The 26,499-nt window shown below is 37.0% G+C and overlaps 1 protein-coding gene across 9 annotated transcripts in view; it reads right to left on the reverse strand.

Moving 5' to 3' along the window:
- LOC106065710 (coiled-coil domain-containing protein CG32809-like) overlaps positions 1 to 26,499 on the reverse strand; it is a 139,022-nt gene that overhangs the window by 94,441 nt on the left and 18,082 nt on the right. For all 9 annotated transcript variants that reach the window (XM_056020502.1, XM_056020528.1, XM_056020571.1 and 6 more), the window contains exon 2: positions 17,527 to 18,048. In XM_056020502.1, the coding sequence (XP_055876477.1) occupies positions 17,527 to 17,821 (295 nt within the window). In that variant the 5' untranslated portion in view covers positions 17,822 to 18,048. The remainder of the gene's footprint in view (positions 1 to 17,526; positions 18,049 to 26,499) is intronic.

Below are 26,499 nucleotides of genomic sequence, written 5' to 3' on the forward strand. Positions count from 1 at the left end.
GGGAGGAAGCGACAAACAATCGCTCTATGACTATGAGTTGTATAAAGGAGGTAATATCTTTTTTTTTTTTAAGTTATTTTTCTTGTTTGATGTTTTAATCTTTTTGACTCTAAAGAAAAATGATGTTCTCTTAATTTGGCTGTCAGAGAGAGAGAGAGAGAGAGAGAGAGAGAGAGAGAGAGAGAATGAGAGACCGAGACAGAGAATGAGAGACCGAGACAGAGAATGAGAGACAGAGAGAATATCGAGCGCTTACAACTGCTCCTAGTTATCAGTCGAGTGCTACTTTACCTACCAACTCCCTGGTAAATGATGTGTGATGACATTGGAGCAGACGTGAACCTAACCCAGAATGTAGCACCACATTGAGGGGGCTTTGGAAAGATGCGATGAATTGGCGCCTCTCGGTATCAGGTCTAACATTTGATACAATGACCTGGTATTATAGACACACCATACAAAAGACATTACACTAGGTATTATTGGGTTCGTAAACTGTTAGTTTAATTTGAAAACGATCTTTTATGTCCTCTCCACAGTCATCTTGGTGCACATAGACAAGAAAATAATGAGGATGTACAATGGGGTCATATATTCTTGTGCAGGGCCTGCTTTAGATAATAAGGGGCTCTAGGTAGATGGAAAGCGTGGTCCCAAATGAAATAGAAAAATAAAAATAAATTAAAAAAAACAGCGGAAAAAAATAAAATTATGCAATTTTTTAAAAACCTAGTGTAATTCAACAATAACATTGAGGACAAGTTTCGCAATCTCATCTCTAAAAATATGAATACTAGTACAGGGTCCTCTGCGAGGCCCCTACCAATCGAAGGCCCTGGGCGGCTGCCTAGTTTGCATATGCCTAAGGCCGGTGTCACGTGTTTATTATGTTTGTTTGACTTGAAGATCTCGATGAGATAAACTTGTGACATATGCAGTTTCGGAGGTGCCTTTATTATAGTTCAAACACTTTATTAATTAATGAAGTAACTAAGTGCTGATTTGCTTTCTGGAGTTTTAATTATTTTAAACTCAAACTTGAAATAATAAATGTATCTACAGCAGATACAGGATTCAGTGAAAATGATCAATAAAATGAGTAACTATTTATTTTAAAACTAGCGACTTCTAAATCTAACTTTCTAGCTCTCTCTCTCTCTCTCTCTGTCGTCCCAAGCTGCTCCTCCTTTAATATCTTTCCTTAGAATAAAGAACCATGACATCTCTATACCCATCCCTGACCCGTTTACATTTATTTTTAATTGTTTTTTTTAATTTAACCAACGTTAATTATGTTTCCCTGCTGTAGCCTTGAACTAAGTTTTAATCGGCGTCTTTCTGGCATTTAAGCGTGGGTACGCGTGACCTGATCTGAGATAGGTACACTGTCGTCATTTTGTGAACAATGAGGTGTCACCTGGAACGTGACAGCCGGCCCTGCTTTGTGTATTAAGTATACAAAATGATATTTGGCACATAGATAATGATACCAAACATTCTCCATGCATCTAAACAATAAGCATTTATAGTAAACAAAAAGTATTTATAGTCATTACGACATAATGAAAGCGTGCATTCTTGAAGTATGTAAACATTGAACTCTCGTATTCTTCGACAGTGAGATTACGCAACAGATATACTGGATGGTCAATGATATAATGAATTCTAAATGTATTTATAGTTACAGTTATATTAGGTACTATTATTATAGTTCGTCTATCGTGATTTGATGATGACCACTTTGTCATCCAGGGAGCTGAGGGCTTTGCACTGGGGTTTTATGCCTCCTCGTGTGGCTGGTGAAACCCACGTGAGCCCAGAATGTTCGGCTGCACACTGGGCAGGCCATTCCAGCTGGAGCTAGTGTCATTGGCCTTGCAAATGCATATAGAAACGAGATGCAGAACTGGGTTTGCTTAGTCATGTGCAAATGATAGCACTTACTAGCAATTTACTGTATTTGGAAATTTGCTATCTTGAAAGCCATTGCAGTTATTATTAATCAAATATAACACGTATTCTTGGTGTAGAGATATGAGCTTTACAATTTTAGTTCTTTTATTCTCTAAACTCTTCCTCTCAATTTCTACCTTCTTTTATCATAAACTCTTCCAATATATTCCCACGTTCCGTTATAATGACATTGGCCTCTCTTTGAGTGCATTGCAAATTTTCGTGGCGATTAATCCTCGGGTTTTCTTGCCAACAAAATAAATTTCACGATTACTTCCCTTGCTATATTCCTTATTTAAAAGTAATACAAAGCTAGGGTTTTCTAGCATTACTCTAAACATGACACTTTCTATTAATAGCTTAATAAGACTTGGCAAAATCTACAAAGGTGTACTCATACAAAGAGGGACTCCATTAATAATGATCAGAGGAAGACTTTTGGCGATAGAGAATAAGAAAAAGGGAGAGAATGAGATTTAGAATGCACATTAGAAATGAAAGATGTCGTCTGTTCAATAATTAGTTTTATTTGTATATTATCATTAGTTTGTAATTTTGACTGTGTTTGTAGCACTTTTGTTTTGTGGCAAAAAAAATAAAAAAATAGTAAAATATATTTTTTTTTACAAAATAACCTTCCTGTTGGGTCACTAGACAAAGGCTACAGTGTTGTTCCACTAAACATGACCTAGTCCATTAGATGTATATATTATACTTATAATCTAGACACAGGCCAAATGTATTTATAATCTAGACACAGGCCACAGTGTGCACTCCCATTGAAGGGCTCCAAGCCTTGGCGCAGCTGGGACAACAAATACTTAAGAAGTCGCGGAGTTCTAGAAAAACTGAATAAAGGAAACACTATCAGATAACTTTTTCATACCTCGGTTCCATTGATCAAACATTTCAGAGCACAAGACTGAAACTAAGACCCTCGCTCTTGAAGTCAGAGACTATTGACTGAAAACCATTTATTTTAGGATGCAAAAACAATGATACCATTAAACTCGAAGCCCACAAGGCGTAGTCTACTTAGACTAAACTATACATTGCATACAAACAAATACCGTATTCACTTTACTTACACTTTATACTCTTAGCTTACGCTTTCGTCATGTGCACAGTCAAAAATTTGAAACATTTATTTCGACAATTTTTTCCATTATCCTATCTTCTGAAATGTCACACGTGAGCTCGTGCTGTGTGACATTTGAGTCGAATTTCAAAAAGATGTCTTCATTAAGTTTTGAGATTTAAACATTTTTGTTTGATTTTAGTTGTTTTTTTAAATTCGTAACCGTATTGTCATATTAAAGGGAAACTAACAATTATAATTGTATTCTTATAACTAAGTATCAGATATTTCCCTTTTGCATGTAACCACACCATTCAAAGGTAAGACTCCAGTTTACTTACTACTTTGCTGCTTATTAAACAGTAAGAATTGCTGGTTTTTTTTTTAAATATATTACTTGTTTAAACTAGACATAGGACAGCTTGAGTAGTAGCTTGAATGAATCAGATGTTGAGTGTAGTGTTCACTGACCACTTCATCTTCTACTCGGCAATAATAAAACGTCTTTATTGAAGTGTACGTTGTGCGTGCGTGCTTAGCGCTCAATTTCCCACACGCTCCACACACCCACACACCTTTCAAACCTGTTGGGTATCAACATGTCTGCTCAATAACCAACAATCTGCTGCAGAGAGTGGGTGGAAGTGGTGGGGGGGGGGTGAAAAATCTTGCTCTGTGTTACGATTTGTAACAATGGATAGAGTTACTATATATAGACTCAAAAAAAGAGAACTGCACTCATTGTTTTTACGTTCGGAAATTTGAGCTTTTAAGAGAAGAGAAGAAAACAAAAAAAGGAAGGAACATAAAGGAAGGAACATCTATAGATCTATTGAAACATGTGCAAGGTGGAAGCTTATATTGCCTGGTCACTGCTTGGTGATTTGGCCGGTTTGTTAGAGTCCTCCTTGGAACTTTTTAAAAATATGTTTCACCTTTTTTACTTCACCTTCTTCTCTAATAAAAGTCAACACTCAATCATATGTTTCGTATGACGTGGATCTGTATATAAAAGAACAGTAGCTGGATGGAACCACCATATTTCAATATCCTCATGTATATAGAGCACTCATATTTCAATGTCCTCATGTATAAGTGTTCTATGATAGGAGACCCTCATGCTTTATTAAATAGCAAGCACTTTGGTGTTTACGGTGTACATAACGAAGGAAGCGTTGCTAATGTTTGCTGTTTTGTGGTTGTTGTTTTCAGTTCTATGATCATTTTTATGCTCTTTTATAGACTCCTCGAATCCTGCCCCTGACAAAATTGGCTAACATGTTCGAATACTGAAACACATGTTGAAATATGAATTTAGAGATAGAAATGAACCAGAGAAATGAACCAGAGAAGTGAACCAGAGAAATGAACCAGAGAAATGAGAAATGAACCAGCCCGTACAAAGTAATAGTGCTGCTGATTGCGATATTGATGGACCTGCCTTGGTGTGATACTTTTTCGCCTGCTATTCTCTCCCCCCCCCCCGGGCCCCCTTTTATTGTTTCAATGTAGTTAAGTGTTGCTTTCAGTTTCCATGACAACCATCAAATAAGCTGTCCGTGTCGTTTTGTCTCCGCCACCTCGCCCCCGCCCTTTCCCTTTTATCTCTCCTTCTTTATCTACCTTCTTTAAACCCTTCAATATTTCTATGCTTTATTTCTCCTTATTCTCTCTCACTCTCTCTCTCTCTCTCTCTCTCTTTCTCTCACACACACACTCCCTTTCGATCTCTCTCTCACACACACACACACACTCCCTTTCGATCTCTCTCTCTCTCTCTCTCTCTCTCTCTCAGTCCAATTTTCTCACGCACGCGTAGATCGCACTCACGATAAAGGTCTACCCAGAGAGGAAATCGTAATTTGTGATTCCACCTCACATTCCAGGCATGCTACAACCCCTCTCGTTGATGTCATTTCACCTGTATCACTTCACCTGGCCCCTGAACCAAACTGGGCCAACCAAGGTAAGACTCTAACCCCGGGCCAGCCAAGGTAAGACTCTAACCCCGGGCCAGCCAAGGTAAGACTCTATAACTCCACTTGGCGCCTAGAACCTAGTTGGCACAAGTGCTATCAAACATATCACTCGGTGCATCTATTCATTATGACATGCATTAGATAAGGGAAATAACCTCTCATAAAATTGATGAGTTGTTTCCCCCTTCTTTAAAAAAAAACAGATACAAAGAAAAGCTTTTCAAAATCACGTTAATGTCACAAAGAATCATAATTAAACTGTCCAAGTCATAATTTGTTTTTCATGCGCAGCATGTAGATCTGAGTGTTATACGTATAGACTGCACGTTGCATTAAGGTTGTCATGACATTTCACACCTATATTTTATCGTTCTTAAACAGGGTCGTCTGCAGGTCAGTGTAGAAGCGTGGAAGGCACTAGTGGATCCAGAACTTTTGAGTGGAAGGGGTAATTTTTTTATTCAAAGCCCTAGCCTAGTAAACCTTAACCCTATGTATAGCAAGTTAGCAATACAAAATCTTAACGGTTTTAAAGTCTAATAAAGAAAGCATGCTCAGTTGATGTTACATCTGTTTCTAACTTGTATTATCTTACATTGTAATAATTATCGATTAAAAAATGTCGTGGACAATGAAATGTTAAATAGAATAGGCAATTATCATTCAATGAATGAAGGTGATTTGCTCACTGTATTAAACAAAAAAAAACAACTAGTATATAGTCTCTATATAGTCTGTATTTGGGAAATTGAAAGGGGGGGGGGGTAGATTGGAGACGGGTGACACCGCACCGGAGTCACCGACCCCAGTGCCGCCACTGTCGTGAGGGTCTACACCACTGATTGTGAGAACGTTGGTCTCCGAGCCCGAACCCTAGCCCATCCGTCCTACAAGATGGAAACTTTTTTTTTTCTTGTTACTATGACTTAATAATAACGACAGTCTTCGAGCCTCCATGACTAAAGGGGGAGTGAAATAGTTCACGAGGTTACAAAGTCAAGGCTATTATCTCATCGTCTGGAACATCCAGCGCAGACATGACCGTTGTATGACTTAACATATTTTAAAATACATTTCAGAATGACTTTTTAGTAAAATGCACTGATTTATGTTTATTAAACATATACGCTCCAAGTTAAGTTCCGCTTTAGTCTCCTCCGTCCTTGAGATAAAAATAAATCTAAAACGTAAAATTACAAATTTATGTTTAAAAAAAAAAAAGGTTACAAAGACAGTTTGTGTGGAAACGCAAACTCAAAATCGGCCCACCGAAGTGGTCCACCCAGGCAGGTAAAAAGGTAGGTTTCAATATTTTCAGAAAGAACATCAGGATGAAATTCTATCAAAGACAAATGACAGAGAAGAATGGAGAAAGAAGGTTGGTAGATCTTATGTGGTGCCCCAGCGGTCCAGCAGACCAAAGGAAAGGTGAATGTGAAGTTACATGTGAACCTGGCCTAACTGATGTCTTTTAATGAATATCTAATTGATCTAAATGTTTTGTAAAGGGTCAATCTCTTATTTGAATCCTCAAGAAAAAAAAACATTTCCGTAAAAAAAATTAATAATTAAGTGTACTATTTAATACTGCAGTTACTACAGTTCACGCGACAATGTGAAAAACTACTTATTAATTCTTGTTTTAAATTATGCATATTAAATAGATTTTTTCTCTTTAAAGAAAAGAAAAAAAATTTCTGTAAACATAACTTAGCAATACAAATGTAATAAAAAAAATTTTGACAAAAAATCTAAAACTATTTGAATAAATATGTTAGAAATATGGCGAATATTGAATTCCCCTTCTAAAGAGCATCCCGTGTTTATTACTATTAATAGTGAATAGTTGTAAAAGTGGTGTATGAAAAAACTGCTTGCATAAGTGATTTACAAAATTATATTTTAGCTTTCAGAAAAGAAAACAGTAGACGTTGCATCAGAACTTTGAATGGTCTAAAATATTATAATGTCGGATTTTCAATATCTTTTCTAGTTTACGAGATCTAAACGGGACATTCCACACAAAACTAATAGCGTCTTTTCCCCTTTCGGGGGCAGCTAAAAACAGCTTCAAAGCTTACTCTTAATTGTAGAGTTTAACGTCGCCTGCAATAAAGCTACCAACGTAAACTAAGAGATGACATTCTTTTACGACGTAGAACGCGTTGGAGATGTGTTCTTTAGATCTGTTATGGCATTGTGAGACTCAGGACAAAGGGAATGTCTCTCGTACACCGAAGGAAAAACATTTCAGCAGTTACGTTCAAAGTGACCTTCACCTTCCGAGTGACATCCTGTCATGTGACGTCTGTTGTAACGGTGTAGTTTTGTCGTGTTTTTTTTTTCTACAGTATGCAGATGACGTCAACAAATGTCAGAAATGGGAATAGAATGATTAATAACGGCTTTTATGTTAGGAAGGGAGAAATGGGAGGGGGGCGAACATGCTCGAAACTCTTCTATAGACCAAGTTCCCTATTATATAGGAAAATGGCTTCATTTCAACTACAAAGTAGCCTCTTTATTTCATAGGAACACGCATGTATCTCTATTATCTATTACAGTGATGCCCAAGCTTTGTACGGCCACGTACACCCCCCCCCCATCCATGCTAACCTAGCTATCTTTAGGGCTGATGATATAAAAGTCATCTGTTTCTGTGGCCCACAATTAACGAGGGTGTCGTGTGGCCAGCACAACTGTAGAGCTGGGTGAACTCAGAGGCGCCCAAAGATCCCGAAATTAAAAATCCCAGTCTTCACCGGAATTCGAACGCGGGATTTCCCGGTTCGGAAGCCAAGCGCTTTATCGACTCTTTTTTTTTTTCTGCCAAAGGACCAAACAAATTTCAGTCAGGCATGTCGCGGGCCGCATCCCTCCAAAAAAAATCGTGGAGTTCAATTGGAAGCCTCTGCGGTTCATTTATGCCCCAATAGGCAGGGTCCTGACGTGGCCTGCGGGAGAGTTTGTGTATCAGCGATCTGAGATCTCCATATACACATTCTAAGCACACCAAATGTAAATTAGTTATTGTTCTCATTGTACGTATGCTTCTTATCATTTGTTTACGCATACACCTGTTATGACAATGTACGCGCACTTGTTTCAACTTATCAGGTCAGCACGACCTTGAAGGGAACAAAATTTAACGCTCTGAGCGGGGATGGGCTTAGGTTCGGATTTCAGTGAATCTCCCGCGAGGCGCGGTGATAAGTGGGGCTTTGAAATACCGGGCGGGGTTAGCAGGTAAAAATGTTTAGTATAAAACATCGGGAACAAGAAGAAACTCAAATAGACTATTGTTATTGAAATCAAAGGAAGAGTGAGATGTTTGTGAAGCGTAAACAAAACATAACGCAGTAAAGACAAACATAAACATGATAAATATACAAAACACTTTCGTAATGGCAAAGTTTATAGAAGGGGAAGAACCGCTTTATTGTTGCCATATTATATGTGTAAAATATGTATTATATGTGTATGGTATTTTGATTTAATATCTCCACTTTCTCTATAAAACAAAATTAAATCATTACATCTTGTTACTACACTAAGCTTTTTTTCTTAATTCATTCATGTATTGTCTTTGACAGTGAATAACTCTGTAAAATTACTACTTGATCCAAGAATGAGAAGTGAGAGGACCCACCCAGGGACAGAGTGAGTTGATATAAGCTTTGTTCAAACGAGTTGTTGTTGTTTTTTCTTTTAAATTTATTTACCTATCGATCAAACACGTTGTCACGTTTAAGTACATGTTTTCTAGAGGCAGATGGCGAAAATAAAATCTTAATCCACCACCAGCGGACAATGGTTATGCTTTCTCTGCATGTGGCAAAAAATCCAGGTCACAGCTGGGGCTGCGTAGCCACTGCATTCCTCGTTAATCTTGGGACTCGAAGACAAGCCTTATTATTATTATCATCATAAGGTATGTTTATGCATGATGGTTCGACAATGACATTGCAGTATATTATTATAAATCTCTCTCTCTCTCTCTCTCTGTGTGTGTGAGTGTGTGCGTGCGCTGCTTGAACAGTGAAACAATGTTACAACTTGTTCAAAGGCAGAAATAAGGATTTCGGCTGATCGTGCGTAGAGGGTAACTTTTATTTTTACCCATGCAACATTTCGGCACATCTCCGCCACTGACAAGCGTTTATTTATTTAACATATACGCTCCACGTGAAGTTCCGCTTTAGTCTCCTGTGGCCGACGCTGCCTTGGGTTAAAGGTGAGCGGGAGGGACAAGTGGATAACACACACACGCACACACGCAAGAGTATGCAAACATAAGTGCAAACACAATCACACAAAGTCATACACACACACACACACAGACACATTCAGATATTAACCCTAGAACCACATGATGTTAAGGAAATGCCAACGTGCTTCTCGTTGCGTACGCGGGGGACACCAGGAGTCTTGGCATCGCGAGGATTAAACTGTTTGTTTGCTGAGATTACTATTGTTGTGTTTGCAGAGGTTCTCAAAACAAACGTATCAGATCCCTTAGAATCTCCACTTTAAGCCGTTGTGAATTAAAAGATGGGCGAGATTACTTCAGCTATTCATAAAAGTCTCAAATATTAAACATAACATGCTTTAAAAAAACAATGCCCATATTAAGTGTAATTGTATCAATTAGTTTGGATTATTAGTCATCTATCTTCTTATACTATAAAGTAGAAGTAAGGCGTATGTATGTATGTATGTTACGAATAGAAATCAAAACCGCTTGACCAATCTTGATAAAACTTGGCAGAAATGTTCCTTGGGTACTAACTTAGACCGTAGTGTATGTATTGTAGCCATAAAAATAACTTAAGACCCTCAAAACAAAAGGTTGACCAGCTCTATAAAAGCATTATAAATTCCTCAAACTAGGCTGTTTACCAATGTTTACATGAAAAGATCGAAAGGATCTAGATCTAATTTTACTTTGACACATGAAAATACAAAGTATAGTCTGTTGATTTCAAATTTGTGTTTCAAAAGCATTTTTAAATAAATAACTTCCTTAAATCTGCAAATTTAGAAGTCCTGGCGTGCATTCTTTCATTAGACATTACCCGAAAGGTTACACATCTTTCTATTTCTAGGTCTAAAACACTCATTCAATTCTAAGTAGAACTTCTCTTCGCAAAGATAGTTTTATACTTTAACAAACGAACATACTAATTATAGTCCATTCATTTCATAATTTAATCAAATTAACATTCAGATTTGTTTTTCTAAAGCATTTTTACATGAGTGCAACTCATGAAATCAGGTCAATTAGCTATTTTTAGCTCCATTCATAATATTTTTTTATTCATGAATTCATTCATTCGCTTTACTTATAGCATTATTATTTTCTTTAATTGTTTCTAATGCACTATATCAGTGACTACATCAGCAATACGCAAGTTAAGACCCGCGGGCAGCGGCTACTATCTGTCTAGTGTAATTATATCAATGATTGTGACCTAGACATATAAATCTATGTGATACAATTTTTTTTTTCCAATTGTTTTTGTTTAGCTTTCAGCTTTCTCAATGCGCTATGCTCCTATCACTTGTCTGGACCAGTTGTGAAAGGGGAGGAAAGTGAGGGGTATCTTTGTGAATATCTACATGATTATATGTATCATAAAAAAAAAACATATATTATGATATATTGACATCATGTATAATAAAGTAACCAGAACTTTAAAAAAAAATACTTAAAAAAATAATATAACAAGTTTAACTTATAACTTTTATTAAAGCTCTATTATATCCATAAGGGAAACACACTTGGTAAGGTCAAAGGTTACGACCCACTCTACGGTATCAATGACCACTTTAACCAGACGACATGGCCAGCAAGTAGATTACTGGACATTGTTAAAATGTCCCAGGGACGTCAAGAGAACATAAGATCTGGGTTTCAAAAGGTAAGTCTTGAACTTGGGAGTGTTCAAACAAGCTTTTCATATACGTTTTCTTCTAAGATCCAAGACGTTAGTGAGCCCATTCACTTAAAGTAGTACAATCTCACAAGCCCCTATCAGGTATCAAGGAAAGGAGAACCCTGTTCTACGACAATGTTTTCTACGGGCAATGTTTTTTACGACAATAACACGAAGAAATGTTCTTTACGACAATAGGACAAGCAATGTCCTTTACGACAATAACACGGGCAATGTCCTTTACGACAATAACACGGGCAATGTCCTTTACGACAATAACACGGGCAATGTCCTTTACGACAATAACACGGGCAATGTCCTTTACGACAATAACACGGGCAATGTCCTTTATGACAATAACACGGGCAATGTCCTTTACGACAATAACACGGGCAATGTCCTTTACGACAATAACACGGGCAATGTCCTTTACGACAATAACACGGGCAATGTCCTTTACGACAATAACACGGGCAATGTCCTTTACGACAATAACACGGGCAATGTCCTTTACGACAATAACACGGGCAATGTCCTTTACGACAATAACACGGGCAATGTCCTTTACGACAATAACACGGGCAATGTTCTTTACAACAATAACACGGGCAATGTCCTTTACGACAATAACACGGGCAATGTTCTTTACAACAATAACACGGGCAATGTTCTTTACAACAATAACACGGGCAATGTTCTTTACAACAATAACACGAGCAATGTTCTTTACAACAATAACACGGGCAATGTTCTTTACGACAATAACACGAGCAATGTTCTTTACAACAATAACACGGGCAATGTTCTTTACAACAATAACACGGGCAATGTTCTTTACAACAATAACACGGGCAATGTTCTTTACAACAATAACACGGGCAATGTTCTTTACAACAATAACACGGGCAATGTTCTTTACAACAATAACACGGGCAATGTTCTTTACAACAATAACACGGGCAATGTTCTTTACGACAATAACACGGGCAATGTTCTTTACAACAATAACACGGGCAATGTTCTTTACGACAATAACACGAGCAATGTTCTTTACGGCAATAACACGAGCAATGTTCTTTACAACAATAACACGGGCAATGTTCTTTACAACAATAACACGGGCAATGTTCTTTACAACAATAACACGGGCAATGTTCTTTACAACAATAACACGGGCAATGTTCTTCACAACAATAACACGGGCAATTTTCTTTACGACAATAACACGGGCAATGTTCTTTACGACAATAACACGGGCGATGTTCTTTACAACAATAACACGAGCAGTGTTCTTTACAACAATAACACGAGCAATGTTCTTTACAACAATAACACGAGCAATGTTCTTTACAACAATAACACGGGCAATGTTCTTTACAACAATAACACGGGCAATGTTCTTTACAACAATAACACGGGCAATGTTCTTTACAACACTAACACGGGCAATGTTCTTTACAACAATAACACGGGCAATGTTCTTTACAACAATAACACGAGCAATGTTCTTTACAACAATAACACGGGCAATGTTCTTTACAACAATAACACGGGCAATATTCTTTACGACAATAACACGGGCAATGTTCTTTACAACAATAACACGAGCAATGTTCTTTACAACAATAACACGGGCAATGTTCTTTACGACAATAACACGGGCAATGTTCTTTACGACAATAACACGGGCAATGTTCTTTACGACAATAACACGAGCAATGTTCTTTACAACAATAACACGGGCAATGTTCTTTACAACAATAACACGGGCAATGTTCTTTACAACAATAACACGAGCAATGTTCTTTACAACAATAACACGGGCAATGTTCTTTACGACAATAACACGGGCAATGTTCTTTACGACAATAACACGGGCAATGTTCTTTACAACAATAACACGAGCAATGTTCTTTACAACAATAACACGAGCAATGTTCTTTACAACAATAACACGAGCAATGTTCTTTACGACAATAACACGAGCAATGTTCTTTACGACAATAACACGGGCAATGTTCTTTACGACAATAACACGAGCAATGTTCTTTACAACAATAACACGAGCAATGTTCTTTACAACAATAACACGGGCAATGTTCTTTACAACAATAACACGGGCAATGTTCTTTACAACAATAACACGAGCAATGTTCTTTACAACAATAACACGAGCAATGTTCTTTACAACAATAACACGAGCAATGTTCTTTACAACAATAACACGAGCAATGTTCTTTACAACAATAATACGGGCAATGTTCTTTACAACAATAACACGGGCAATGTTCTTTACAACAATAACACGGGCAATGTTCTTTACAACAATAACACGGGCAATGTTCTTTACAACAATAACACGGGCAATGTTCTTTACAACAATAACACGAGCAATGTTCTTTACAACAATAACACGGGCAATGTTCTTTACGACAATAACACGAGCAATGTTCTTTACGACAATAACACGGGCAATGTTCTTTACAACAATAACACGGGCAATGTTCTTTACGACAAAATTACGGGCAATGTTCTTTACGACAATAACACGGGCAATGTTCTTTACAACAATAACACGGGCAATGTCCTTTACAACAATAACACGAGCAATGTTCTTTACAACAATAAAACGAGCAATGTTCTTTACAACAATAACATGGGCAATGTTCTTTACAACAATAACACGGGCAATGTTCTTTACAACAATAACACGGGCAATGTTCTTTACAACAATAACACGGGCAATGTTCTTTACGACAATAACACGGGCAATGTTCTTTACAACAATAACACGGGCAATGTTCTTTACAACAATAACACGGGCAATGTTCTTTACAACAATAACACGGGCAATGTTCTTTACAACAATAACACGAGCAATGTTCTTTACGACAATAACACGGGCAATGTTCTTTACAACAATAACACGGGCAATGTTCTTTACAACAATAACACGAGCAATGTTCTTTACGACAATAACACGGGCAATGTTCTTTACAACAATAACACGGGCAATGTTCTTTACAACAATAACACGGGCAATGTTCTTTACAACAATAACACGAGCAATGTTCTTTACGGCAATAACACGAGCAATGTTCTTTACGACAATAACACGAGCAATGTTCTTTACGACAATTACACGAGCAATGTTCTTTACGGCAATAACACGAGCAATGTTCTTTACGACAATAACACGGGCAATGTTCTTTACAACAATAACACGAGCAATGTTCTTTACAACAATAACACGGGCAATGTTCTTTACGACAATTACACGAGCAATGTTCTTTACAACAATAACACGAGCAATGTTCTTTACGACAATTACACGAGCAATGTTCTTTACAACAATAACACGAGCAATGTTCTTTACAACAATAACACGAGCAATGTTCTTTACGACAATAACACGAGCAATGTTCTTTACGACAATAACACGAGCAATGTTCTTTACAACAATAACACGAGCAATGTTCTTTACGACAATAACACGAGCAATGTTCTTTACGACAATAACACGGGCAATGTTCTTTACAACAATAACACGAGCAATGTTCTTTACGACAATAACACGGGCAATGTTCTTTACAACAATAACACGAGCAATGTTCTTTACAACAATAACACGAGCAATGTTCTTTACAACAATAACACGAGCAATGTTCTTTACAACAATAACACGAGCAATGTTCTTTACGACAATAACACGAGCAATGTTCTTTACAACAATAACACGGGCAATGTTCTTTACGACAATAACACGAGCAATGTTCTTTACAACAATAACACGAGATGTTCTTTACAACAATAACACGGGCAATGTTCTTTACAACAATAACACGGGCAATGTTCTTTACAACAATAACACGGGCAATGTTCTTTACAACAATAACACGGGCAATGTTCTTTACAACAATAACACGAGCAATGTTCTTTACAACAATAACACGGGCAATGTTCTTTACGACAATAACACGAGATGTTCTTTACAACAATAACACGGGCAATGTTCTTTACAACAATAACACGGGCAATGTTCTTTACAACAATAACACGGGCAATGTTCTTTACGACAATAAAACGGGCAATGTTCTTTACAACAATAACACGGGCAATGTCCTTTACAACAATAACACGAGCAATGTCCTTTACAACAATAACACGGGCAATGTTCTTTACAACAATAACACGGGCAATGTTCTTTACAACAATAACACGGGCAATGTTCTTTACAACAATAACACGGGCAATGTTCTTTACAACAATAACACGGGCAATGTTCTTTACAACAATAACACGGGCAATGTTCTTTACGATAATAACACGAGATGTTCTTTACAACAATAACACGGGCAATGTTCTTTACAACAATAACACGGGCAATGTTCTTTACGACAATAACACGGGCAATGTTCTTTACAACAATAACACGGGCAATGTTCTTTACGATAATAACACGAGATGTTCTTTACAACAATAACACGGGCAATGTTCTTTACAACAATAACACGGGCAATGTTCTTTACGACAATAACACGGGCAATGTTCTTTACAACAATAACACGAGCAATGTTCTTTACGACAATAATACGGGCAATGTTCTTTACAACAATAACACGGGCAATGTTCTTTACGACAATAACACGGGCAATGTTCTTTACAACAATAACACGAGCAATGTTCTTTACGACAATAACACGGGCAATGTTCTTTACAACAATAACACGGGCAATGTTCTTTACGACAATAACACGGGCAATGTTCTTTACAACAATAACACGAGCAATGTTCTTTACGACAATAACACGAGCAATGTTCTTTACAACAATAACACGGGCAATGTTCTTTACGACAATAACACGGGCAATGTTCTTTACGATAATAACACGAGATGTTCTTTACAACAATAACACGGGCAATGTTCTTTACGACAATAACACGAGCAATGTGCTTTACGACAATAACACGGGCAATGTTCTTTACAACAATAACACGGGCAATGTTCTTTACGATAATAACACGAGATGTTCTTTACAACAATAACACGAGCAATGTTCTTTACGACAATAACACGGGCAATGTTCTTTACAACAATAACACGGGCAATGTTCTTTACGATAATAACACGAGATGTTCTTTACAACAATAACACGGGCAATGTTCTTTACAACAATAACACGGGCAATGTTCTTTACAACAATAACACGAGCAATGTTCTTTACGACAATAACACGGGCAATGTTCTTTACAACAATAACACGAGCAATGTTCTTTACAACAATAACACGAGCAATGTTCTTTACGACAATAACACGAGCAATGTTCTTTACAACAATAACACGGGCAATGTCCTTTACGACAATAACACGAGCAATGTTCTTTACAACAATAACACGGGCAATGTTCTTTACAACAATAACACGGGCAATGTTCTTTACAACAATAACACGAGCAATGTTCTTTACAACAATAACACGAGCAATGTTCTTTACAACAATAACACGAGCAATGTTCTTTACAACAATAACACGGGCAATGTCCTTTACGACAATAACACGGGCAATGTCCTTTACGGCAAATGAAGGAGAAATGTTACCTTCGCAAATATTTCTTTAAATGTGTTAGCGAATATTGAACAGAAAGTACAAGAGATCAAAATGTTGCAATAACAAATTAGACCATTCCGAATAAGTTCACGTGTTAAATCTTGATAGAAAAACTTGTGTTTTTGTTTTCTTCGTAAATAAGCAAATTAAAAAGCTTCCCCAATTTGCTTTTCGGTGATTATTATATTAAATAAAATAAAAATTGCAGAATTTGAAAGAGACAGCTCTCACGAAGATCGTGGGGCACAGACATGACGCCCATTACGCCCAAATAGAAGCCCTTTTGTGCAGACAGACACATGAAACGAAAAGGAAACTTATATAGACCCCCAACGGTTTTGTCTGCATCAGGTGTGAAAAAAAAATGAAGGTCGCAACTGGGTCTGCGTAGTTATGTGAAACTCTGCACTCATTCTTAATCTCCGGAAGCGAAGAAAATGTTATCATATTATTGTTAATATTCTGTTTATTTTGCAATAAGGGTTAAAGAACATTAAAAAATATAATTTTAAAATACCTATAAGAACCATTATCAAATTAAACTGCTACAAAGGCTATTGACAATGCTATACATGAAAAAGTAAAGTTTTCCTTTCAGACCTAGTGATCTATGGGGCTGATGATGTAAAGATTATGTTTTTATGGCCCACGATTATCGAAGATGTCATGTGGCCAGCACAACGACCAAACGCCTTTACTTTCCCCAACTAATATCAGGTACCCATTAGAGCTGGACTCAGAGGCGCCCTAAAGATCCCTAAAGTAAAAATCCCAGTCTTCACCAGGCTTTGAACCCGGACCTCCGGTTCAGAAGCCAAGCGCTTTGCTACTCAGCGCACCTCCATAATCTACATATTATACAGTACAGAAGTCTATGTTTGATGTTTTCTTTGAAAGCTTTAAGAAGCATTACAAAAAAATTAAGCTTATAAACAATCCAAGCAAATACTATGAGTTCAATTCAATCTTACCTGGTATTTTGGAGACGCCCCTGACGCTGGAAGCTGTGCTCGCGGTGCTCAAGCTGCTGTTGCTACCGGCTGTCAGAGTACTCCCAGCAGACGACACTGATCCTGTCGGCGAGGTCGGCTTATCGTCCTTGGCCGACAGCGTCCCTGGATGAGAACCACTGCTACCTGCTGGTTCGCTAGTTATCGCCGGCCCTGAAGTGGACGTCGTCGGCGATTTTTGGCCCTTGGGCGCCGGCGTGGGGAGTTTGGTGCACTGTTTTTTCTTTCCTGTGACAAGCGCCTGGACTCTTTTCATTCTTTGCTTTTTAGCCCAATCTAAGGGAGGTCATCAGTCAAAAAAAAAAAAAGGAAAGGGACATAATCATACTTCCAACAACACAGGGTTAACGACGCTCCTACACGGCATGGTTCACACTGAATCATCGGACTTCCTCTTACGTTCCCATTTATAATTTAAGATCGGGTTACATCCCCCTTCTTTCACCTGTGGTATAATGAGTCAGCACTGAACAGATCCATAGCCTGCAATAGAAAATGTGAAGAAAAAAAAACTATAATACAGATAATTAATGTCCGCTACTATTGTTACATCAGATGTTCTCAAAGTGTTCCATATAGGACCCTGTAGTGGCGATTCCTTATATGACTATTCAGTCGTTAACAGAAAATGTTAATCTAATCGTGCGTGTCATTTAGAGAGTTTTAGCTCTACTCGAAGTCATTCGTTTTTCTGGCTGATTCAGGCAACCCGTTTCAAGATGTTACAACGAAGCACTTGTACGAATTTGTCCTAGTATAAGGAATAAGAAAAAGTGCATTAAAATGTCAGCAATTGATAGCATGATGTTTCTTATACTGTGTGTTCACGGGTACATGCAATTACAATGTGCCTATATCTTATTAAAAAAAAAAAAAAGAAACCGAATCGTTGTTTTGGAGATTTTTTTATAAATGGAGGAAAATCCATAAATAGCAAACTTTTTGGTATATTCGGTGTACAAAATAAAGCAGGTGTAGATAAACTATTTTGTTTTAATTTCTATGATTATTTTTCTGCCCGTACTAGCACTGCTGAATTAAATGTTCAAAGATCTTCCGTTTGTGAGGTTTAATTAGTTGTCAGCGTTGAGGTTTTAATTAGCATCCTTGGCAATTTTTATTTTCTCCTAAAAAATGAATACTATTCTAGATTTCAATTGTTTTGAAAAAGGTATTTAAAAAATGTACTTTAAATTTACATGACAATATGTCACTTTATGATTGTTTTTCAATGTGATATCAAAGATTTCAAAGGCTTGATCAAGCCAATGGTTTTTATAGAACTGCATAACAAGGGGAGAAAATCAACTAGAACAACTGATCTCTGAAAAAACAAACAGAATAATTGTTTTACTTACGTTATACCTCCTTTGTCTAAAATTACAAAAGAAACAGTAAAACAAGCAAAATAAAAAAAAAATATCTTTAAAAAATTAATAAAATATATCTTAGGGGAAGAACCGCAAAGTCACTGTCATATATCTCAATACTGCAAAATTATTTTTCTATATAAATGAAATTTAATTAATTACCTATAATTGATTAGCAAATTGTTTAATTTTTTTTTTTTTAGAGATTCATGTATTGTTGTCGACTAGAAATAATTATACAAACGTCATGTTTATCTGAGAATGGGAAGTGAGACAAAAAGAGTGTTGGGTAATAAGGAGAATAACTCCACATACATACAGACACAACTCTTAAAAAGTGGCATTTATTTCCTTTTTTCGATACCAAAGAAAATACTTAATTACCAATGAATAATAAATTAATATAATAAAATAATAAATAAAAAAAAATATAAATATAAAAAGAATGAGATTATAATCAGTCATGACTAAAACGAAACGAAAAATATTCTAACAAATAAAGCCATATTTGAATTGCAAGGTGAGAGAGAATTTAAGGTTAATGCATCCACCAATCAACATTCTCCCAACACGCAATGGGATAATGGTAGTGTTATTTTTTTATATGCCATTAAAGGTAAACAAACCATTAAAAAAATAAAAATAAATAACTTATAATTGAATAGGAAGATGTTTACAATAGTACTCTCTATATTTTGTGTGTGTGTATATATATGTTAAATCTGAAGATATTAACAACCTTTTATATTGTGTGTGTGTGTGTGTGTGGGTATAGTAGATCTGAAGATATGAACAATTTCGTTTTGCTCTTGATGCACCAAACAAGCACGCACATCACCAAAGCAGGGACCCTCGGAAATAGTATCTAGTAATATCTATGTAGACGGCCCGAACAAAGACTTATCTTTCCTATTTCTGTGTATGTTATTTATGAATGTCAGATGTCACAGTCTGTTGTCATCTGTCTTCTGTTTACCTGGTCCCAAACGTTGATGACTTTTTGGCGTACTTCACAATGCTTCTGTGTTTGCGTCTGTGTTTGCGTCTGTGTTTGCGTGCACGGATGTGAGAGAGTTGGAGAAAGTGTGTGAGCGTGCTGTGTGTCTGCGTGTGTGTATCACAGTCTATTGATTGCACCTAACAAAGCGCGAGGTACTAACAATAAGCTCAATCAATAGATACACACAAAAAAAAGTAAATCGTAAAATCAGGGGCTGTCAAATTACGACCCGCGGGCCGGATCCGGCAAGCTAAGACACATCATTTTTTTTTTATTTTGACTGCCCCAGACTCGCTGATCTCCGTTTCGAGAGGTCTTCGAAACCACACAATTTTCAACCTGCATGGTGACGTGTGTTATGTATGCTCTATTCAAAACAGCAGAGTTTCTGTTCGGGGCTTTTGCAAGAGAGGATTTGAGCCTCTCAAGCCCTCACTTAAATTGAGTTTAATGATGATGGTGAAGTCAAATCATCTTACAAAGGTTAAGAAAAAGATAATTTCAAAAACCCATGAACACAGTGATACCCAATTGTTTTAGGGGAGAAAACAAAGGAATATAATAAATTACCAGCATGCGTGTCACGGAGGTCACGGTCAAGGCCGCATCGTCGCGGCTTTATTATGCCCTGTGGGCACAGGTTTTCAGGGCCGGTTTACACTTGAAGAGCTTGAGTTGGTCGTCGAGCCAAAGGTAGGACATTTCTTATCAATTGCCGAATTTACGTATGTGGGAGCCCCGCGGCAGAATTTTTTATGAGGCCCCTACAATTTTTCGAAAGTTTAATAGAAACTCACATATAAATTAAAAAAAAAAACAAATACTTCTACCTAAAAGCATGCCATATTATAAAAGAAGAGAGTACTTTTAAATTAAGTTTAATTTTACTTCGGTTTAAAGAAATCAAATTTTCTAATACGCATATTTAGTAACAAAGAATGTAAATTTTTGGGAGGTTTACACAATGTAGCTAATCCGGAGTATTTTACAAGCAAATTAGAAGCGGACAACTTTTAACTACGACAGTGCTGCCAACTGTACGATTGAAATGAAAATACTGTCGGTAAAAATGCGAAAAGTTGTAGACTTCTCTATAAATGGATTTTTTTTCTATATTATGGGGGGAACTTAAATCCCTTCAATCCGGCCCTGTGCCTGGTGTACACTATCAATAAAAATACACTCGTGGGGAAAGATTATTATTATTATTATTATGTTAGAAATGAACGAGTAGTCATTCTCTGGCGCTGCCAGGGTCGAGTTTCGCTAAAGAGAAACAAAATTCATCGTAGTCCCTTTAACAGTTTCAACTGAGGAATTTTCTGGTGATGTGGCAGGTCTGCAGCAGTACCGCCCTCTGACAGGCAATGAAGATGTTCCTAGGAATGTTAAGGGCCTTGAAGGTGTCTGTGAGGTCAGTTGTTATTATTATTATTATTATTATGATTCGGCTTGAGTATGAAAACTCAGATTTGGCCTCAATATCGTGCAACATCTTACGTATTATTATTTTTTGGTTAATTTTGTAGTAAAAGAATAATTTATAGTGGAAAGGCTTGGGTGGATACATTAAACATGACATAAGTAAAACTGTATTAAAGTCCAGCTCTATACATAGCGAAACAATGTGCAAAGAATGACTTAAATCGACAACAAGTTGATAGATACATATATATCTAGGTAGGTCTATATGAATTATCAAGTGAATCCATTGAGTGAAAATAAAAAGTTAAATAAACACAAACATTTCTGAAAAACGAAATATTTTGTTAACAGTAAAACAAACACACACACACACAAAAACACTTTAAAAATGTTAACGAAAGAGACTCGTGTTATTTCAATCTGACATTAATTTTATGTTTAATTCCTGTAGTCATTTTAATTTGTTTCGTGCCTGAAGGCATTTCTAGTTTTACAAAAACACAACATAAAAATATCAAAATAATAATCACTCCCCATTAAGCTTAGACAGGCCCAATGCATCACTACGTTCAAGAAAAAACACTAAGCCCTCCCTACCTGTTCGAAACATTATTAGATTAGTTTGGCATGTATTTAATTGTGTGTCTGTATAGTTCTCACAGCGCCTTGAGCCTTTATTGTGTTTGTTAATGTTACGATATAAAAGAAAGTATTATTATCAAAGGGTACCCGAACTATTGTTAGAATTATTATGAGAATAGGCAACAGCATAAACCACAGGCTGTAATCCTTTTTGTTGATATCCATTCGGCTCCAGGCACTCAACAAGATAGTCAAGGGCGAGCAAGGCGCCCATTCTATACATGAAGACCCATTAAATAAATGTCAAGGTCTGAGCATAAAGATGACTCATTGAGGCTAAAGGTCACACGAATATATGACTTACAGTGTTTCTTTTTAGAAAATGTATTCTGCGCGACATCCGAAGTGGCGGCCCAGGAGTCAAGCACCAAAGATTTCGGGTTTGAATCTTGATTCAGTGTGTTGGTCCGATTTGTCGGGAGGGGTGAGAAAAGGTGGTTCTATCTTAGCAAACATTTGAAACCAGACGAAGCATGTAAACATTTCACAGCACCTAAACCATGCCTGACTTTTAACCAGTCTAATTAAGCCTCGATTCGATATGCTGGTTTTGTGGTAGTGCTGTTGTGGACCAATTATTCAGTCTACTTCATCTGGATATGTTAAGAACGTTGAATCAAGTGTTAGTCTATACCAATGATGCCCTAACTACCGACCGAGGGCCATATCCGGCCATGACGTGGTACTATCCGGCCCTGCACTAATTATTTTTTAAATATTTTTTTTATATAACGCAACTTTTATGCTTACAGTATGCTCATTGCGCTATGGTGCAATCTCTTTTCAGGACAGTGGGGGGGGGGGGGGTAATCAGGGAGAAGGTTTTCCGTGCTGCCTTTAGGCGCTCAGCAAACACTACACTGCTGGAGTCGTGTCGAACTCGAGTCCCCGTGATAGATAGCCAAGCTCCCGTGATACGAAAGCAAACTCCCATGGAATGCAGGGGTATATAATCCTTAAAGTATTAAACCAAGAGTAAACTAATTGAAATTGCATAGCTCCTCACTCAGCAAAACAATGAGTTACAAAACTAGTTCAAGAGTGACTGAAATAAACAACACATCGACAGATACATAGATGTCTAGGTATCTGAATTGTCAAGTGAATAGTGTGAAAACAAAATTAAAGTAACCTTTCCGAAAAACGAAATATTTTGTTAACAAGGAAACCAACACATCATTTTTACAGTTACATCTACTCTCAAAGGCTTGAATTCTTCTGTCAGCCTCAGCGTCCAACACAATGTATTCCGTTACAGAAATCAAAAAAAATATTTTGTAAAAGGTGTGCTTCAATACATTTCCTTCATTTTCTTATAAAGACAAAAGGTTTTATTAAACTTTATTTTCTTCAGGTCCAAAGTCATTCCCGTAGAGCTGCAATGACTTAATTAATGCCCCCCCCCTTTTTTTTTCTGTCATATTTCATCTATCATCTATCAACTGACCCCAATGTCTCCCCTGGTCAGATCAGAGGAGAACAGTAACCTACGTCCCGAGGCCTAAAGTGTCCTTGAACTGACCCTCGGCTACCATTTTAATGTTGGAGATTCAGCATGACAGATAGTAAGGCCTGTAATGTTGTACTTACTTTACTTTGCGCTCCCCTCCTACCAACACCAGTTGCCCACTCTGCTCTGTTCATGTCCACCCCACCCCCCACTACATCAGCTAGATCTAACTTTTGTTTTAAACTTTTCTAAAAGTATATTATCTGAGAGAAAACATTGAAAAGATAAACATGAATATAGTTGGTATTTCACATCTACTGCAATCAACATTTCTCTATCTTATCTTATATAATACAGACGTTACTTAAATAAAGAAGATAATTATGTCTTACGCGTCATGCATTTAGTCATGCATATTAACCAATGAACTAAATTGTGCCAAGTCACTGGTTTTCCTGGCTGGCTCAGGCAACCCATTTCATGCTCTAATAGCGCTAGGGAAGAAGGAGCATTTTTACAAATTTGTCCTAGTATATGGATCGAAGAATGTGCCTTTATCTTTGTGTCTTTCTGAGTATTTTATTATTTTTTTTTTTGTATTTGAAGATTATGATTAAGTGTTTTATGTATAATTGCTACTTTACTTTTGAGTCTTCTGTCCTGAAGGCTTTGTAAATTTAGTGATTTTACTAAAGGTGTTACTCTAGTCAAATGTGAATTTTCGTTTGTTATGAATCTCACTGCTCTATTTTGTGTATCATTTTAAATTGCATGTTAGTTTTTTTTCTCTTCTGAACTAGTTTAGTAAAATCTGTATCCAACGACCACATACAACAAAACAAAGAAAAAAAACAACATATTAATACCGAGAGGCATTGATGAAAATTTATAACAACTTTACAGGAAGATCTAGAGCTATTCACGGGCAGGTATGGAGAGAATGGAGCTATTCACAGGAAGATAGTTTTCACGTTGATATCCAATATCGTTACCTGATGATTAGGTCGGTTTGGTAAGTACCAGTAAGTGCCGCCTATCCATAAATTTATTTCTTGATAAAAAAATGACCTCTTAATTGCGCCATATGCTTATATATGGCTTTCAAAGCTATCATAAACATAGAACGCTTTTGACTTTACAATGGAGTAGCAGCATTTAACAGATAGCAATAAAAAAGTAATATATTGACATTGTACACCAATTTAGGTATATTTTCAAACCTTAATGATAGAAGCCCATAATGTAGCAATTAAAAGTACAGCAATGTTCTCCTTTCAGACCCTGCGATATAAGGGGGGATGATGTAAAGGTCATTTGTTTATGTGGCCTACGGTTAACGAGGGTGTCGTGTGGCCAGCACAACGAATAACCGCCTTTACCTTTTCCCAACCAATGTTAGGTACCCATTATAACCGGGTGGACCGGACCCAGAGGGGTCCCAAAGATCCCGAAATTCAAAATCCCAGTCCTCGCTGAGACTCGAACCCAGGACCCCAGGACCGGAAGCCAAGCGCTTAACCACTCAGCCACCGGGCCTCCAATATAGCAATGGATGGGCCGGAATGTATGGCAATGCAAGGGAGGAAGGATTTCGACCCTCAATCTCGCCCTCTTAATAAGAGGACTTGTTAAACTAAAAAATGAACCTAGTTCATTCAAATGACAACATTTTGAGAATCACTGATTTAAAAAAACCTTATATATTCAAGCATATATGTCCGCCAGCTCCTCTTACCCCCCCCCCTCCCTCCTTGACGTGTGGCACTAAACCCAACAGAAATGTCTATTGATGGTGTCCTATTCAACATTTAGTATCCCCAGAGTCACCTTGCCCGACGCATGGGGCACACACCAGCGCACACACATGCACAGTAGCAAAGCTGTTATGATCCCGAGGAGATCTAGTTCCTCTGCCCTGAGTGACATTATAGTACACATGCCCCAAGTGTGACAGGCGGAAACGTCAGGAGATATGACATGTCATGTCAGAGGAGGACATACAACTGTTAGACCCAAGGCTAGTTCAGGGGATACTTTGTCAACAGTTACCATGTTAAGTCTAGTTCTTTTTAAAAACCTACTAGTTGATAAAACAGAGATGACGCGGCCAAATGGACTCTGAGGTCAGAAGAGCACAGAACTTTCCCAGGCCATATCAAATATCAAGTTCAACTTGGTAGATTTGAAAGTGTGTTAATAATTACATTTAAAAAATATTCCTTCAGCGAGATTTAAACTCGAAATCCTCGGTTCAGTAGTCTGTCTATCCTTTAAGCCGAAGCTACCTTAAGTCTTTTTTAGAGCTTATATCAACTCTGTCTGTCTGTCTGTCTGGTACAATTTTTGTACGCGTTATTTTTCTCACACCATTCTCGAATCAAGTTGAAACTTCACACGATTTTTTGTTGTATCTAACAAAACATGAATCAATCCAGAAAAAATTAACAAATCATTTAATTATTTAGTGGCTGTATATATGGAGGTATTCCCCTTTAAAGTTTTGTACACGGTTTTTTCTTCCACATCCCATCCTCAAGTTAAAATTTTGCACAATTATTCATAATTGAGGACAAGACAGGAATCAATATACAAAGAAGCCCATATATTCAATGAATTAGCAGTAATTTATTAATTTTGTTCGTTGTCCTTGTTTTTTAATAGAAAAACAAAAGTGGGGGTGGCTTATTCCTGCAGTATTGATATATATGGTAGTGATGTTTAGATTTTGTCCCTTAGATTAGCTTTGTTTTTAAAAAATATTTGACATTTTGATGGTTTAGAGAATCTATCCAATAACACTCATCAAACATAAACAAATGTTTTCATTGCTGCGAGAAATAATAAAACTACTGTTCACTTATAACAATGATGCATTATGATAATATTTTGAAAGTACAAACTACCAGGCGGTAGTACAATTACTTCGATAATATGTAGTATAACATATTCATTGTAACTACCCACATGCGATTAAATACTGAAACAGCTATTTCATGTGTTTTTTTCTGTGGTACTCTGTCGAATGTATTTTAGTACATTCGTATACC

The sequence above is a fragment of the Biomphalaria glabrata genome, chromosome 1 (genome assembly GCF_947242115.1).
Source record: "Biomphalaria glabrata chromosome 1, xgBioGlab47.1, whole genome shotgun sequence".
Classification (NCBI taxonomy): Eukaryota; Metazoa; Mollusca; class Gastropoda; family Planorbidae; genus Biomphalaria; species Biomphalaria glabrata.